Source organism: Cricetulus griseus, chromosome 2 (genome assembly GCF_003668045.3).
Source record: "Cricetulus griseus strain 17A/GY chromosome 2, alternate assembly CriGri-PICRH-1.0, whole genome shotgun sequence".
NCBI lineage: Eukaryota > Metazoa > Chordata > Mammalia > Rodentia > Cricetidae > Cricetulus > Cricetulus griseus.
The window spans coordinates 264,827,766-264,846,719 of NC_048595.1; the positions used below are offsets into that span (position 1 = coordinate 264,827,766).

General features: G+C 43.4%; 1 protein-coding gene across 1 annotated transcript in view; it reads left to right on the plus strand.

Moving 5' to 3' along the window:
• Positions 1-403: 403 nt before the first annotated feature.
• The window catches only part of Snx3 (sorting nexin 3), a 31,575-nt gene continuing 13,024 nt past the window's right edge, over positions 404-18,954 (plus strand). Inside the window, exon 1 of the mRNA XM_027402234.2 lies at positions 404-826. Within this exon, the coding sequence (XP_027258035.1) occupies positions 665-826 (162 nt within the window). The 5' untranslated portion in view covers positions 404-664. The remainder of the gene's footprint in view (positions 827-18,954) is intronic.

The window sequence follows — 18,954 nt, forward strand, 5'->3', positions numbered from 1 at the left end:
GAACTCCTGATTCTCCGGTCTCCAACTCCTAAATATTAGGATTACAGATGCGCAGATTCGTTTGAGATATTTATAAAAGCTTTCTAGAAGTGAATTTCCAGGGGTCCCAGTGAGGCACTGGACTGGCTGTGTAGGCAGTTTTGTCTCCTTCCTGCATTTCCAACTACTCCCTTCAATGCGCCAAGACAGCTAAAACCGTTTCCGGGGTCCCTCCCGGCGGAGGCTGATTCAGAAAAACCGGAACTCGACCCAACGCCCCTCCCTACTGCTCCTGAGCGTCATTCGGCGGCGGCGCGCTCGCCCAGTGCATTATGGTCATTGTAGTCCGGCCGGATCTCTGGCGCACACAGTCCCGTGACACCGCTGCGTCTCAGCCCCACCCCGCAGTGTCCCTGCGGGGCCGCCGCGGGGTCTGCGTACCGGGGCGCGGCGTTCAGGCCAGTCAGCTATTTCTCCCCGGGCAAAGGGCGGAAGCCTCAGCAGCCCTGGGCGGAGCTTCGTAAGGAGCGAACTCCCTCCCGCTCGCCCTCCCGCCCGCCCTACGTGCTCGTTCGCCTCGGTGTGCTGCGCGCGAGCCCGGAGTCCCCGCGGCGGGCGGCGGCGGCGGCGTTAGCAGAAGGCGGAGGCGGTGGAGAGAGCCCGCGGCTGCCGCGGCTACAGCGAAATGGCGGAGACCGTAGCGGACACCCGGCGGCTGATCACCAAGCCGCAGAACCTGAATGACGCCTACGGGCCGCCCAGCAACTTCCTCGAGATCGACGTGAGCAACCCGCAGACGGTGGGGGTCGGCCGGGGCCGCTTCACCACCTACGAGATCAGGGTCAAGGTGAGGCGCCGGCCCCTCTCCCCAGACCCGCGGTTCGCGGACGCTCGTCCCTACCCGGCCGGGCGCGGGCTCCCGGGTGTCAGCGGCCGCCTTGGGCAGCTCGTCTGCCGGCGGAGCGGGAGCCAGGGTCTCCCTGTGCGGGGGGACAGCCCGCCGGCTCTGTGGAAGGTGCTGGAAGATGAGGGCGTGGGTTGAGCTCTGCTTGCCTCTCAGGCAGCTGATGTGGGCATGGCGTTTGAGTTGAAGAGGTAGATCTTTCCAGAACACTTCTCCGAAAAGGAAGCTAGGTGTGACTGAGGAAAGGGGGGTTGTGCAAAGTTGCAGCCCTCACTCTCCTTTTTTTTTTTTTTTTTCCCTGAACGCTTACCAAGACGTGGCCAAGCCAAGCTTAGCTGCACTTTCCAGGCCTTTCTCAGGCTACAAGACTAACCTGGGTCGTACGCTTCTCTGAGCAGAACTTGACGGGAGTTCACGAAAGCGTGACAGATTTTTTGTAGGGCTGAACCAAGCGCTAGCAGTGATGGGGAAATGGTTGACCTTAGCGTTCTTGGCTGCCGGCCTGTTGAAGGCCTAGGTGTGGGGAATGTCACCTACCCTCAGCAACCTGAGTAACAACTGCCTGTGAGGGGGACCTCCTCATTTAAATACCTTGCTTTCTTAATTTCTAGATTTTCACTTCAACTGAATGAAGGAATCAGCTGAAATAGAAACATACACTTAAGAGTTTCATAGCTAGTGGTTTTTGGCAATAAGTAATTTAGATGATTTGAAAGATGCTAAATGAAAATACTGCTTTGCAGTATTTTTTCTGCAGTTCAGGATTAAAGGTTTTGTCCACATTTGGAAATTTTTTTTATTGTAGTAATTCACCACTAAACACCAAATTATTAAAAAAAAAAAAAGCCGTTGGTGGTGGTGCACACCAGGCAGAGGCAGGCGGATCTCTGGGAGTTCAAGACCAGCCTGATCTACAAGAGCTAGTTCTAGGACAGCCTCCAAGGCTACAGAGAAACCCTGTCTCGAAAGACAAAAAAAAAACAAAAACAAACAAACAAAAAACCCATAAGATTTGGTTTTAGCCAGGCGTTGGTGGCGCACGCCTTTAATCCCAGCACTTGGGAGGCAGAGGCAGGAGGATCTCTGTTTGAGGCCTGCCTGGTCTCCAGAGCGAGTGCCAGGATATGCTCCAAAGCTACACAGAGAAACCCTGTCTCGAGGGAAAAAAAAAAAAAAGTTTTGGCTTTAGAGGAATCATAACAAATAACCGATAGCATTTAAGTGAAGAAATTCCTCATTAATTTTGGCACTTTAGTGTGGTAAACAAAATTTGCCATCCTAGTCAATTCTAAGTTGTGTGGATCAGTAGTGTTACATATACTTAGGTTGTGAAATTTACACACTTTTAAAGAATGAATTTTGTTTTTTGAGACAGGGTTTCCTCTGTGTAGATTTGTAGACCAGGCTGGCTTTGAATTCACAGAGATCCACCTGCCTCTGGTTCCTGAGTGCTGGGATTAAAGGCATGCACCATTACTGCCCAGCTAAAGAATGATTCTTGTGAGTCGGGCATTGGTGGCACAAAACCTTTAATACCCAGCACTCGTGAGGCTGAGGCAGGAGGATCTCTGTGAGTTCGAGGCCAGCCTGGTCTCCAGAGCAAGTGCCGGGATAGACTCCAAAGCTACACAGAGAAACCTATCTGGAAAAACAAAAAAAAAAAAAAAAAAAAAAAAAAAAAAAGATTCCTGTGTAATTAATGACCAGGAAAAAAGTTAACCATCAAACTTTTGAGGCAGGCTCATGTTGACCAGGCTGGCCCCAACTGCTGAAAGTAAAGTCCATTGTCACTATCTCTGGCAAATCTCAACAAATTTATAAGATTAAGTTTAATAGCTTGGTCTTTCAAGCTACTCTTTAAACACTGTAGATGTGTAAAATATGAGCCAAATTAGTATCTTGTTCTTTACAAACTGCAGAATTCAGCCTTTAGTACACCTGACAATTTTTTTTTTCTTTTGACTTTTTGAGACAGGGTTTCTCTGGCTTTGGAGGCTGTCCTGGGCTGTCTCTCCCAGAGATCCACCTGCCTCTGCCTCCCAGAGTGCTGGGATTAAAGGCGTGTGCCACCACTGCCCGTCTGAAACAGGATTTCTCTGTGTAATAGCTCTAGCTATCCTGGAACTCACAGAGATCTGCCTGCTTCCAAGTGCTGGGGTTAAAGAACTGGGTCACCACACCCTGCTGGGGAATTCACTCTTGTACAAGTCTGTTTTAAAAGTGAATAATTGTAGGGGCTACAGAGATGGCTCAGTGGTTAAGAACACTTCTGCTCTTGCAGAAGACTTGAGTTTGGTCCTCAGCATCCACAAAGATGGGGCATACCACCTGCAACTCCATGCCCTCTTCTGGTCTCCTTGACGACCTTCATACACATGGCACACACAGACACACAGAAAAATAATTTTTTTCTTTTTTTTTTTTTGGTTTTTCCAGACTGGGTTTCTCTGTGTAGCTTTGGAGCCTATCCTGGCACTCGCTGTGGAGACCAGGCTGGCCTCGAACTCACAGAGATCCGCCTGCTTCTGCCTCCTGAGTGCTGGGATTAAAGGTGTGCGCCACCAACACCCAGCCTAGAAAATTTTTTTACTGACAATTTTTTTAAAGGTTATGCTTCTTTTTTAAACTTAGGGAATGCTTTTTGTCTTTAGTGTATGGTCTGTCACTAAAAAGAACTTCCTCTTTTGCCTTTATTCACCAGCATGTTTTTTCCTTGTGCTAGCATGAAACTTGGTATTCCTGTTTCTAAACTTCCATAGCTAGTGTTTCCTGTCACACAGTTGAGTGGATCCGCCTACACTTCCTCCACTTAATAACTTAGTGCTTATCTTGCTGAGTACATTGTTAAATGGATCCTAGTGTGATAATTCTCTTTCCAAAAATACATGAGACATTATTACTAAATAGTGGCTGTGACATTTATTTGGATATAATTGTTAATGGCCTGGCCATGTACATAGAAAACAAGTCATTTTAACAGTGATTAGTGAGTTAGATAATTAAATAAATTATACCTACTCTGGTTTATTTTTATTATAAGCCACTTGGTTATGTGTTAATGACTAGTGGAAATACTGTCACCCAGTAAATAATAAAACATACTTGAGTTTTAATGCTTAGAAAATGCTGTTGGAGTTTCTCTTAGTATGTAATGTATTTACTGAAAACTTCAGGACACCAAGTAGGAAGACATTTAAAGCTTTAAGTAGCATGTGATTTTCCAGAGTAATTACGATATTATATTAAGGTAGATGAGCCGATGGCACGGGCCTTTAACCCCAGCACTTGGGTGGCAGAGGCAGGTAGGTCTCTTGAGTTTGAGGCCAGCCTGATCTACATAGTAAATTTCAAGATTAAAAAAAGTTAGAATGGCCATGAGATGAATACATTTAACATTTTGTAATTTTATTTATTACTATTCTAAACTGTTGATGTTCTCAGTAGTTTCTGCTGCCTGCCTTTGCAATTGAATTTGCCATGTAGAAAGCCCTTTTATTTTTCAGAGTTCAGGCCCTTAAACTATCTTATAGTTACTCTCTAATTCTAGTCTTGAGAAAAGTGTTCAATTTTACAGGGTCTGATTGAAATTGCTCCAATTCACAGGGTAATTTTATCTAGATGGTGGCACTTTAGAATACAAGTTTCCCAATCTCCATTTATCTTTTCTCATTTGAGAATAGTGTTTAAGACTATTAGGATCACTTGATTAGTATCTCTCAGCTTCTGAAAATAATTGGCACAGTGTTAATGTTTTTTAAAATTGTTCTAATGGGTAGGTATGGCAGAGAACACCATAAATGATTAAAGGTCTGGGAAAGCCTGAGGTCTGGATTTTTTGGCATATTAAAGAGAGGGCTGAAAAGGAAATTCAGCCACTGCTTAAGAAGTTCATGGTAGTACTTTGGGTTTTTTGGTTATTTAAGATCTACTATAGTACCTGGAGGCAATTCTATCACTCAGGAATAGGTATGAGGTTCTTCCTTAAGGTTTGAGCTAGCCTTGGGTTCAAAAAAGTAAGTACCATTTCCTGGCAGGACAATTTACATACAAAAAAGTTAGTTATACTTCCTTTCCATGAAATGGATCCTTGGCAGTCACATCTACCTCGCAGGATTGGATATTATGGCTGTCATCCAGTATTCACCCAAAGTCTGGCCCTTTTTAAATATAAATATCTTCTAAAGGAAAAGTCAAAGGCAACTACATTTTTTGTGATAACTTGCTGTAAATTGATTTACTAAAATGGATTTCCTTATCAAAAAGACTACATGGCATGGAAGTATACCTTTATAGAGGCAAGTGTGATGTAAAAAGGAGCCATGCTGTTTAGTACTTATCCAAATATGTTTAGAATATTGTATTCAAGCTTAAAGCTTAATATCAACATTGGTTGATAGAAGTTTTAACATGGGAGATGCTTGGTAGCATTGTGGCTAGATTTCCAGCATGCCTTTTTCCAGCACTTAAGAGATAGGGGCCTACATAAGGTTTTCCAGGTCAATCAGGGCAACATAGTGTGATCCTGTTTCAAGTAGCAGCTTGATAGCATTCACCATTCTAAAGATTCTTTCTTCCCTTGGTGGGGCTGGGGGGAAGGGATGAGGAGGTGTGTTTGCTTTCCTGGAACTTACTCTGTAGACCAGGTTGGCCTCAAACTCAGAGATCTGCCTGCCTCTGTTTCTCCAGTACTGGGATTAAAGGCGTGCACCACCAGAGCTAGTGCCAGGATAGGCTCCAAAGCTACACAGAGAAACCCTGTCTAGAAAAACCAAAAAAAGAAAAAGAAAATCAAGGTTTTTGTTGTTGTTTTGTTTCTTTTCATTTTTGTTTGTTTCGAGACAGGTTTTCTCTGTGTAGACCTGGCTGTCCTTTGTAGAACCCCAGGGTGGTCTTGAGAATTCACAGAGGTCCTCCTCCCTCTGCCTACAGAGGCTGGGGATTAAAGGCTTGCACCACCACACCCAACTAAAATGTTTTCTGACACATTTGAGGTCAATTGCAATTGACTTTTGTGTATGAATGTTCTGCCTGTGTGTGTACACCATGTGCATGCCTGATGGTGCCCACAGAGATCAGAAGAGATCGCTGGATCCCCTAGAACTGGAGTCACAGATGGTTGTGAACTGTAGGACTCTTGTGGGTTCTACAAGAGCAGCAAGTGCTCTTAACCACTGGACCATCTCTCCAGCCCTGCAATTGACTTTTCTGGGATCTCCATCAAAAGTGGGATCTCCCACTTTTCTGGGAGTCACTCATAGTGGTGGTAGAAGGTTCTGTTTGAACTTAACATAGGCCTTAAGAGAATATGATAAAGGTGGTGACAGTTGAAAGGGAGTCCTGTTGTCTTAATATTGGGTAATTAGAAACCCAGATCTATGTTATTCAGCTTCCTTCTCTTCTCTGCCCCCCCCCCATTTTGTTTTGGAGACAGGGTATCTCACTCGTCCCAGAGCTTGATCCCTGGGGCTTGGTGCACAGGATCTGCCTGTCTCTGCCTCCCCAGCACCAGGGTTACAGAAGTGACTTCGGTTTTTCCTGTGTTCTAGGAGTCCACTTTGGGTCCATGCATGCAGTTTTTGAGTCAGTGTCTCACTGTAAAGCCCAACCTGAACTTGAATTGTGCTTCTTCTCCAGCCTCTTGGGTACTGGGTAACAGTTGTTCACTATGCCTGTCTTTGTTGTAGAGTAAGCTGGCCACCAGTTCAAAGAGATCCACCCACCTTTGCCTTCCTAGTACTGGAGTAAATGGTGTGCCCCACCTAGCAGCTTTCCTTAGTCTTTCTTTTCTTTTTTCTTTTTTCTTTTTTTTAAGATTTTTATTTATTTATTATGTCTACAACATTCTGCTTCCATGTGTATCTGCACACCAGAAGAGGGCACCAGATCTTATAACAGATGGTTATAAGCCACCATGTGGTTGCTGGGAATTGAACTCAGGACCTCTGGAAGAGCAGTCAGTGCTCCTAACCTCTGAGCCATCTCTCCAGCCCCCTCCTTTCTTAATGTCTTTCTTAATGCTTCAGCTTCGGGGTACCTGCATCTAGTAAATGAAGTCCTATTGTAGTCAGACCTTTCTGTACGTCCTCTTTGTAGGAAGTTTTCTTCTGGCAGTGTCATCTGGCTGTCAGGACTTATCCCACCCCATGACACTCAGCTTTAAAGCACAGCTACAATTGTTATGGCCTTGATGGAGTTAAACAGGTTCTGGAATAGTTGTATTAAAAACATTAAAGAAAAAATGGCAGATCCTAATAACAGTGAAAATAACCATGGAGGATTTTCAAAGATAGAAAACTTGTTTTGAAAGAGAGGCAATTTAATCACTAGGTTAAAAAGTGTCAGCCTCTATAACTTGGGTATTTGAGGAGAGAGACATAGACTGTTCACCTAACTCAGGTGGTTTTGCCTCTAGGCATGTCTATTCTGTGTCAGGAAAGTAAGCCAGAAGTCAAGAAAAGACAGATCCATGTTTAAGAAGAAAAAAAAAATGTTAGATTTGAGTAGTTTCTGTGAGCCTGTTGTTTGATTGCTTGCCTAGAATACTGAGTTTAATAAGACATTCCTGTTGCGTTAAATTCACACCCATTTTGGACATTGTAGCTCTTACCTGTAATCTTAGCAGTTGAGAGGTTGGCAGGAGGATTGGTAAAAGTTTGAGGCCAGCCTGGGCTACACAGTCAATTCTAGGCAAGTCTGGGCTGTTCAGTGAGATTCTCAAAAAACAAAAGTTTACACCATCCTAAAACAGGGCTGGGTTGCTCTGATCAGTTTTGTTTCTCCAAAACTACCCAATAGATAGACATGTATAAGTTCTCTGACAAGTACTGTGTTAACTAGATGCTTGACTCAAAGATGAGTAGCCCCAAAAAACTTGGGCTGGAGGCTGGGCATATTGGCATACACCTTTATTCCCAGTGTAGCTAACTGAGCTGTGGTACACGTGTAAGAAGCTAGTCATGATGGCGCTGGGGAGGTGGAGATGGAAGAGCCCTAGAGCTTGCACGCTGGGCAGCCCTGCTTCATCTGAGGCCTAGGTCCTGGTGAGAGACTACCGTCTCCATCGTGGACGGATCCTGAGGAACCATACACAAGAGTGGCCTCTCTTGTGGTGGTGGTGGTGCACACCTTTAATCCCAACACTCAGGAAGCAGGTAGATTTCTGAGTTCGAAGCCAGTACACAGAGAAACCCTGTCTGGAATTAAACAGAAAACAAAACAAAAAGATTGACCTCTGACCTCCACGTGCACCTGAGTGCACACACACTCAGTGTATACACTGGAAATGGTGAGTGGTGGCCAAATTCAGTTCCAGTTTGGTGTGGGCGTGGTGAAAATGTGCATAATGTGTAGAGAGAACCCAAGTTGGCCAGGAGTGTGAGTTCAGAAGATGGGCCAGTAGAGGGAGCACCTCTGTTTTCTGGCCTTCCCTGCCAGCACCTTGGTTTATGGACCTGCCTGGGTCATCTAATCGTGGTAGATTCTGACCCATGTGACTGTCTGACTGGACAGTTCTCTACCCTCTGCCCCCTTCCATTTCTCTTCCCTTTGAAGAATCTTCCCCTTTGCCTCTTCACATGTACTCTGTTCACTCCTTTCCCCTTAAGACCTTTTGCCTCTGCTCATAGTCCCTTTTCCACTTTCATGTCTCCCCACATACATACGCTTAGATTCCCCTTGTCCATGTGAGAGAATGTGGTATTTGTCTTTCTGAACCCAGCTTCTGTCTCATAACATAATTCCATTTCCGATTCTGTGTTCTTTATCTGTGCGTCTGTTAATGTCCACCCTGGCTGGTTCTGCACACTGTCATGTATCCATCGTGCCATCTCCGCAGCCTGAGAAGTAGTTTTTACATGTACATACCTGATGCATTTTCCCAGCATCATTTGTTGTAGATGTCTTTTTTTCCAATGTATGGTTTTGACTCCTTTGTCAGAGATGAGGTGACTGTGGCTGTGGGGCTGTTGTTGCTTACTCCTGTTTATTCCATGCGTCTTGTTTGTGCTAGTATGGTGTTGCTTTTGTTCCTGTCACTCTGGTGTAATTAAAGGTCTGGTATTGGGACTGGTGGCTGCACTATTATTGCTTCTGCTAAGGATTGCTTTGGCTATTGGTGATTGTCCGTGCTTTTTGTGAAGGTTGAGATTGCCTTTTTAGTTCTGTGAGGGATGTTTTGAGATTTTGATGGGGAATTTGATTAACTCTGTAGTTTGCTATAATGTAGTCTACTCTAGTCCTTATCTTGTATTGTTTTTTAGAAAAAAAAGGAATCCACTTACTGTATGTACACAACATAGGCTTCTGTTCCCTCTAAATGTTACCTCCTATGTAGCAATGTATGACAGCATTGAATTAGTTCCTGCCACTCTCTGAGTTACCTTGGTGATGGTCTCTGTCACTGTGTGACTGTTTGCTGAATAGCTGACATGTTTGTCATTTGATGCTGTCTACCCACTGGTGTGTCTTCCTGTCCTACACGTGGCTGCTCACTATCTAGTAGGCTTCTGCTTGTGACAGTCCTCACAAGAACTACAAGAAAGTGAAGGCAGATGTTGCAATATGCCTATCTACTCCTCACTTCTACGACATTTTATTGGTCAAAAGTAAATTATGAGACTACTCTAGATGGAGGTAGGTAGAGTACCTGCCTAGCACAAGGCCTTGGATTCAATGTCCCACACCACAAAAAGAAAAGAAAAGAAAAAAAAAAATGTGACAGAATGTGTGTCTCTCACAATGCATGTTAGTTAGAAATTTCCAGTTTCTAAAAGGCTAAAAAGGTAAAAGATTTTCCTCTGGGTTGTCCAAAAGAGATTCAGTGAGACTGATTTTAAAACTATTTTTAAAGTTTTACTTATTTTTGCTTTAAAAATGTTTTTCTAAAAATTTTTTATGTGCATTGGTGTTTTGCCTGTATTAGTGTGTCAGACAGTTGTGAGCTGCCATGTGAGTGCTGAGAATTGAACCCAGGTCCTCTGGAAGAGCAGCCAGTGCTCTTAACCACTGAGCCATCTCTCCAGCCTCTAGAACTAGCTTTATTTTTTTTTTGGGGGGGGGGTTCAAGACAGGGTATCTCTGTATTGCTTTGGAGGCTGTCCTGCCACTCACTCTGTAGACCAGGCTGGCCTTGAACTCACGGAGATCCACCTGCCTCTGCCTCCCGAATGCTGGGATTAAAGGTGTGCACCACCAATGCCTGGCTAGAACTAACTTCTTTAAAGAGAGTAGTTGTTCCAGGAGCAGCAGGAAGCTAACAATAACGGTGTGCCTCTGTCCCAGAGATAGTTCCCAACAACCTTGCAGAGAATCATGGGACCTGGCTGGACCCGAACCTAACTCTGAACTGTGATTATAAGGTCAAACATTGTTTCTTCCCCATCTGTCTAGCACCATTGGCTTTTGTCCCTTTTCTAATGTTAAGCCAAGATATTGGCCAAGGATTCTAAAAATTTTCTTTAGGAATTTGGGGTGGGTTTTAGTAGGTATAGTGCTTGCCTGGCATGTACAGAATTCTGAGTTTGATCCGTACCATCACATAAATGAGGCCAAATCTGTGATCCAGCAGAACAGGATGATAAGCTTGTTTTCAGGGAGGAGAGGTAGCTCAGTTGGCAACTCCTGGTTCCACCTAAAAATGTTCAAGTCATCTTCAGCTGTGTGGTAACTTTGAGACCAATCTAGGATCTGTAAGACCAGGTCTTGGTATTTATTTTTCCCCCTTGGATTAGGATATAAAAACAAACTTTTTTTTTCCTCATAAAAAAGAAAAGTTGAGAGATGACTCAGCAGTTAAGAGCACTTGCTCTATTCTTCCAGAGGACCACAGTTGCATTTCTAGCAACCATGTAGTGTAGTGGCTTACTGCTTTGTAATGCCAGCTCCAAGAGATTGTGCCCTCCTGACCTCCAGAGGCACCTGTACACACCACACATTTTCATTTATGTTTGGTTTTTCAAGACAAGGTTTCTTTGTGTAGCACTAGCTGTCCTGGAACTCACTCTGTAGACCTGACTGTCCTCAAACTCATAGATCCTCTGCTTCCAAGTGCTGAGATTAAAGGCATGTACCACCATGCCCAGCTTAAGAATTTTTTTTAATGTCTGTAACAGGTCAGTGGTACAAGCCTGTATGTAGTAGGTGTCCATATTTGGCTTACAGCCTGGTCTGCATACAGAGTTCCAGGACTGCCAGGCTATGATGAGAGACAATCCTGGGGAAAGAGAGAGAGAGAGAGGGAGAGAGAGGGAGGGGGGGAGGGAGGGGGAGAGAGGGAGAGGGAGAGAAAGAAAGAAAGAAAGAGAGAGAGAAGAAAGAGAAGGAAGGAAGGAAAAAGAAAAAAGAAAAGAAAGAGAAAGAAAGAAAGAAAAGGAAGGCTTTAGATGTGGACATAGGCCATCAGGTATGTCTGCAGGGGCCCAGAAGAGGGAGTCAGATCCCCTGAGACTAGAGTTTACACATGGTTGTGAGATGCCAAGTGGGTGCTGGGAATTGAAGATCAGCCAGTGCTCCTAACTGCTGAGCTGTCTCTAGCACCTAGCACTCATTTAAATTGGAATGCTAGACTCATGCTACCAGAGATCCCTTAGTCTCTTAGAAATTAAATTTGGTTTGTTCAGTTTGTGTTTATTTGATGGAAGGCGATGGTGGCCTCTGAGATATACAAGTGGCTCTTAATGTAGGAACCAGGGCATACTAGAACTTTGCTCCCTGACTTTCATTGACCTCCAGTCTGTTTCTAGTTACTTATCACTCTGTCTGGTCACTGTTGTGCCAAACTCCAGGTGTGGATTGACTTCCCACCCCATTTTCTTAACTGATCAAGGCAAAGAGGTAGCCTTGAGTTGGATTAATTCCTATACTTGATTCTTTTAGAGAATTGGTAGTGGGTGGAGACACGGTCTCACTATGTAACTCAGACTAGCCCGGGCTAGCTCCTCCTCCTGTCTCAACCTCCATAGTTCTGAGACTACAAACATGAACCATCACCCCTGGCTTGATAAGGATTTTCTTTTAAAGATTCTTTTTAGCTGGGAATGGTGGCATATCTTTAGTCAGCTGTGTGCTATACCAAGCCTCTTCTCTTTATTGATTGCCTCTGCTGTCTCATAGTAACAAGAAGCTGGGTGATAAGGTATCAAACTTAATTACCTTAGATGGCTCACCAATAGATTTTTGGGGGTGGGGTTTTGTTGCTAGTGTCAAACCCAAGGCCTTGCTCAGGCTAGACAAGATGTATATCACTGAACTGTATCTCTGACCCTCACCAGTAGGTTATTTTTTAGACAGCATCTCACTATGTAGCCCAGACTGACCTGAAACTCAGAGATTCACCTGCCTCTGCCTTCAAAGTGCTAGGATTAAAGTCATGTGCCACCATACCCAGTTATTTTTAAAATTTTTATTGGCGTCTATTAATTTAACTTAATAATGGGTTTCATGATATTTTTATACATATATGTATTTTGATCATACTCACTTTCCTTTACCTTCTCTCACCCCCCCTTTTTTTTTTCTATTCCCAATGAGGCTCCAATTACTTTCCTGCTCTTGATTTGTGGTTTAATTAGTTATTTACAAGAACATGGGTAAAGGATTCTTATAGGAAATTGGACAACATACCATTGGCTGCACGCTGAAATGTCTGCCTTCCTCAGCAACCATTAATTAACTACCTAGAGATACTCAGGGTGTGATGGGCTTCATGAACCTTCTCCATACTCCAGCAATTGTTAACTACCTGTAAATCTTAAGAGAATACAGGGCCTCATGAGCTCTTCCCCTTCCATGATGGAATGTTGGTGAACCCAATCTTGTACAGATTGACACTCAACACCTGCTGACAATACAGTGGCCATCAGTGCCATCAAGGTAGCATTCCAAAGCACTCTACCCCTTCTTTTTACTCTTTATTCTCCCCCCACCCCCTCTTCCATGATGTTCCTGAGCCTTGCTTAGAGTGATACAGGGCTGAGTATTCATGTATGTTGGTCAAGCACTCTACCATTGAGCTTCCTTCATTCCCCACCAATGAGCATTCAACAGTCACTTATTCTTTGTTGTTTTGTTGAGGCAGGGTTTTTCTGTGTAGCTGGCTGTCCTGGAACTCAGAGATCCATCTACCTCTCCCTTTCAGGCTCCAAGATTAAAGATTTGTGCTAACACCATCACAGCAGTCATTTATTCTTAATACTTTGACCAATTATGAGTCTGCAGTATGTACTTCCCACTGCAGAAAAAACCTCTGATCAAAGTTCAGAGCATTGCCAATCTATGGGCAAAACGAAAACCATATATATATTAAAGACAATTTGACAGAGACACATCAATGCCCAGTGTTGCTATTCATTATTTATTTTAGGGATTTGTCTGTAAGTCTGTAGTGTGAAACTGCTGTTTCTGTGAACAGGATATTTGGTTTTTCTTCAATAGGTTTTAAGCCTGGCCTCCTGGCAGTCACCCCCGATCATGTTAACACTAGCGATTAGCCACTGGTCAAAGATTATATGTAAATATCTTGAGCTAGGAAAACTGCCTTTGGAAGTGTGTAGTTGGGGAGCGTATCCGAAGTTTAGGAAATTCATGAGCTTGCCTTAGACTTTACATGGGAAGATTCTCGTGTCCTTTTCAATACTTTGTCAATGAAGGAATGGCATTCAGTTGTAGTTCTGTAGATAACTAACAATCCTAACTTCCAGGCTTTCTCATGTTTGTAGTTTTATACAAGCTCACAGCCTTTCAAGCCACCCAAGTTAGAAACTTAACCAAGGCTGGCTGTGCCTGTGTTAACTCTCCAGTTTCCATGCTTGTTCAGCAGGTCTGTTGGTTTGTTGCTTACCTTAGAATTACAGTCTTGGTTTCCTGCAGCATTGGCCTGCCCCAATTTTCTGTTCTCAAGAACACTATTTTGTTTTTTTTTAAGTTTACCCACAAATGCTACTTTGTTTTCCCTGTCATTGCTCAATTGAAATGGGGCATGGTAATGATAATGGCAGTCCTAGTCTCAAATACCATACTTTCTTCTGACCTGTAGTTCAGTAGTATGATGTTATTGGAACAAGTTCTCATGTAGTCTATACTGACCTCAAACTCAAAGTCGTCCTACCTCAGCCTCCCAAGGGCATTGATTATAGGCATTTACAATGCCCAGCCAGTAGTTTTTCTGAGTAAATGCTTTTGAGTTTGTTTTATACCATCACTAAATTTCCAAAGGCCAGATGTAGTTGTCTTTGACTCATTTGTCTAGTTTTATTATTAGTTTTTTGGGAAGAGGCTTTATTGAGCTCACTTCTGCAATGTAGCAGTTTTACAACTGACCCTTTTATAACTAACCCTTGCCTACTTCTTATGATTTAAAGATCAAATCCAAGGCCTGTGCTAGGCAACTGCTCTGTCACTAAGATCTACCCCAGCCTTTTTATTTGATACATTTCTTTTATGCTTCGTATCTTGAAGATAAGAGCTCTTATACTGTTTTTGGTGGGTGGTTAGTATGGTATCTGTGCACCTGTGTGGAGATATATGTGTCTAAGCGTGTGCATGGGAGCCACAAAAGGACTATTTACTCTCTATGTAGAAGGCATACACATGCCACGTTCACATGTGGAGTTAAAGGAAATCGATGGAATCTGTTTACTCCTCCTAGAACCTTTACATGAGAGTTCCCGTGAACATGCTTTTACCAACTGAGCCATCTTGCCAGGCAAGTTTCATTCTTTTAAAATCCAGTTTTCCAGGCACAATTTATTGAAGAGATGTATTTCCCCTTTGTTTCTTTTTGCCCTTTGTAAAAATAGTTGACCATGTTTTTAAATTTATTTCTGGGCTCTATTTACTAGGCTCCCAGTAGTGATTTTGTAAAAGTTTAAAAATTAGAAAAATAAAGCTGCAAGGTAGGGCCGGCGCCGGCGCAATGGAACCTGAACCATGGAGGGTACATTAAACATAAAGTTTATTACAGGCGGGAGGAGAGGACACAAGAAGAGACAACAACGGAGGAGAGAGAGGGGAGAGGGGTGGTCGACCAACCGGAAAGACGAGGGGGGAAATAAGGATGAGCTTGCGCATGCGCAGTCCTCGTGCAGGGTGCAGGTCTGTGGAAGTGGCACCATCACTGTTCCGGCCACCGGTTGCCAGGGGGCAGGGTCTGTCTCTTAAAGAAGTACGGACAGGTCAGCATTAATGTCTGAACCTTTCACTCCCTTTTTGTCTCCCCCCTTTTTTCACTTTTTAAAGATATTATGTATGAATGTATGTTCACCTGAGCTATGGCGCAGATGTGGAGGTCAGAGGACAACTTACTGAAACAGTTCTCCCACCATGTAGGTTCTGAGGGTTAGACTCCCATGGTCAGGTTTTGGCAGCAAGTGCCTTTACCCATTGCGTTATCTGGTCATCCCATACAATTGTGATTCCATAAATCAGAAAGTGTTGTTGCCTCCAATGTTTTCCTTTTCCTGAATTGCTATTCAAGGTCTTTAGTGAGTCCCTAAGAATTTGAGATTATTGAGTAGAGCCACTTAACTAATACTCTCCCCCATTTCTTACATGGTAGATAGACTTACAGTGATTTTTGCATACTCTTCCCAGTTCACAGTTCTCATTGTATCCTGGACCTTTGTCCTCAGCAAGGTTCATATTCATTGTTCATATTCATATTCATCTTCATCTCTCAGCTCTCAGAATCAGTTGATTCATAAGTCCCTGCCGTGTTTCATATAGCAGTTGTCCACTCTGACCATACCCTAGAGTCCCTTTAAAATGCTGATGGGCCAGTGTGCCTGTGGCAGTTTGAATGAGAGACTGACCCATCCCCACGGGCATTTGAACACTCCACCAGTTGGTGCCCCTTTGGGGACAGGGATTAGGTGGTGCAGGCTTGATGGAGGCGGTATGTATGTCATTTGGAGTGGACTTTGAGATTAAAGCTTTAAGCTCCTTCCAGTTTGTTCTCTGTGCTCTGTGCTCACATCTTGAGCTCTTTCTCTGGCTAGGTGTAGTGGCACATGTCTTTAATTCAGCACTCAAGTGCCAGAGGCAGACAGATCTCTGTGAGCCTTGTCTACATAGGGAGACCTGTAGGGAGACATAACCATGCCTCCTAAGGGATGGCTACAGGTGTGCCCAACCACACCCATTAGGGTGTGGTCAGGGTGATGTGTGTGAGAGGTTTAAAGGGACAGACAAGGCACATGGTAGCTCTTTTTCCTTGCCAATTTGACACACTCTGTCTTCCTGTTGGTTGCCATTTACCTACTAAAAGATATCTTGACCTTACGGGCTATGTATTAGTTATTCACCATAATAAAGACCCTGTTTCAAGAAGATAGAGACAGAGGAAACACAGACAGAAAGAGGGGAGGGAGAGAGATGTGCACACTCAGATTCCTGCTCCTGGTGGTGACCAGGCCTGCTATTTGATGCCAAGCCTTGCTGCCATGATGCACTCTTGGCTCTCTTAAACCCTAAGCCCAAATAAACTATTTATTCCATAAGTTGCTTTTAGTCATTGTGTTTTGTCATAGCAACAGAAAAGTAACCACTACACTACTTTAGACGATTTGAATATGATTCTAGGTGGTAGTCACGTTGAGGTATGATTCTTAGGGTTAGGCAAGTTGGAAAGATAAATATTAAATACAAATTTTAAATTTTTGCACATATAAAATATGTAGAAAGTGTTAAAATAGTAACTAGCATGTTAATTAGTAGCCTGTTCTTCCACCATAAGTGTAGAATTATGTGTTGGTTTGTAAACATGTATATGATTTTCTTTTACAGTGGAATTATACTCTCTTGTTGAAAGTTGTTAATTGAAAACCTTCTTGGGGGCTGGAGAGATAGCTCACAGGTTAAGAGCACTGAATGTTCTTCCTGAGGTTCTGAGTTCAATTCCCAGCAACCACATGGTGGCTCACAACCATCCGTTATGAGATCTGGTTCCCTCTTCTGGTGGAAGCAGAATGTTGTATACATAATAGATAAATACAACCTTAAAAAAAAAAAAAGAAAACCTTCTGTCTTCTCACAAATGAGTATTCTTGGAAATTCACAAATGAACAGCCAACTAAGTGGGAAGAGTTTATGGAATTACTTGGTTCATGCATTAAATTAGTTTAAATAACTCTTTGTTGTCCTTTTTGGAAATTATACCATAAGGGATACTTCTTTAAAATAATGAGAAATTGTATCATTGAAGGCCATGTCCTTAGTTTTTAAAAAGAAGAAAGAAACTAAATAACTTGGCCTAGTCACAATCTCCATTTCAAAGGTTCTTCAGACTAAAAGCTTATTCTTCACTTAAGTGACTTCTCTTAAGCCATATTTATGAGTTCATCTAGGTTATAAACCATATCTCTGGTTATTCATGGTGTTCCAGATTCGGTAAAACAAGCACCAAGAGTACCGGAGGGAGAGGTGATAGCTCAGCACTTGAGCTTAGCCTTTATCTCTAGATGCAACTGCTGAATGAGAGCCTGGAGTGGGGCATCCACTTACATCTCTTAGGGGTGGCTGAATAGCATGTGGGCTCTCGAGTGTACGTTTGATGTTGTTCCAGTCTTTTTCAAATGTACACGTGACACTGTCTGAAGAAATACTAGAAACACCTGGTAAACATTTTCCTGCTATCTATTGTTAAGCTATATTCAGCTGATAGCATTTTAAAGCTGGGTTTTCTGCTTGGTATCAGTGATAATCAGATTACATATAGGGTGTGTGTGAGCTGCTGACTTCAGTAGGTCAGCCTGTGTAAGTGTGTTAGGGCAGTAATGGGCAGCTTACTGTGCTTGGACTTGAAGGGAGTGCTTGTTTTAGATCTCTCTCTGTACTGTGGTTTCAAAAATTTGTCCTGCCACTGCCCATTCAGAGTCCCGATGATCTTATCCATGTGATTAATAATACAGTTTTTGTGGAAAAAAGGCTCTCTCTCTCTCTCTCTCTCTCTCTCTCTCTCTCTCTCTCTCTCTCTCTCTGCAGATTAAAAGTAAAGAGCTCATAGATCTTTCCTACCATTGTCACTGTTTTGTTTCTGGTGCTGTTTAAAGTACATTAACAGCAAAAGACAGTGCTGCACAATTCACTTCTGGCTTTTGTTGTTCTTTTCTAGTTTTCTTGAGACCGGTCGTATGTAGCCCAGACTGGTCTCAAACTTGCTGTGTATCCAAGGATCACCTTGAACTGTTGATTCTGCTGCCTCTCCTTCCCACACACTGGGACTGTGGGCATGCACCATCATGCCCTACTTTCTTTCCTGGTTTTTCTCTGTGTTCCATGGTTTTGTAATCTAGTCCATCTTTTTCATGAACTAAGAAGAATTCAGTTTTCAACTTGCAAATTTCTTCTAGGCCAGAGACAGACACATTCCTTCTTTCTGCCAACTCGACTCTAAGACCTCTTCATGTGCCATATGCTGAATCAACAGATTGTGAACATAAAACACAATGTTTATTCACATAGTGTCTGGCAGGGAATGCCCCTTTCTGCAGTAGAAACTAGTCTCTGTCTTAGTGGTTAGAATCAGGCACATGGATATGGTGGTATAACTAATTAGTGAAATGTATGTTTAGCATGCCAAGGGCCTGTGTTCAGTTCTAAGTACCAATAAGCAGAAGTCATTTTGTCCTCTGATAGTTTTGTTAAGTCTTGAACGATATAAAGAACAGGTTTTAATTTTTAATTTTTAAATTTATAAAATAAAAACAATCTTATTTTACATACCAATCTCAGTTCCCTCTCCCTCCCATCCTCCCATTCCCCCTACCATCTCCCCATCCCACCTCCCCACTCCTCAGAGAGGGTGAGGCCTCCCATGGGGGATTGTTGAAGTCTGTCACACCATTTGGGGAAGGACCTAGGCCCTCCCCTGTGTATCTAGGCAGAGAGAGTGTCCCTCTACAGGGAATGGGCTCCCAAAGCCCATTTGTGCACTAAGGATAAATACTGGTTCCACTACCAGAGGCCCTAAAGACTGCCTAAGCCCCCCAACGGACACCCACATTCAGAAGGCCTAGTTTGGTCTTATTCAGGTTCCCCAGCTGTCAGTCTGGAGTCCATGAGCTCCCACTTGCTCCCGT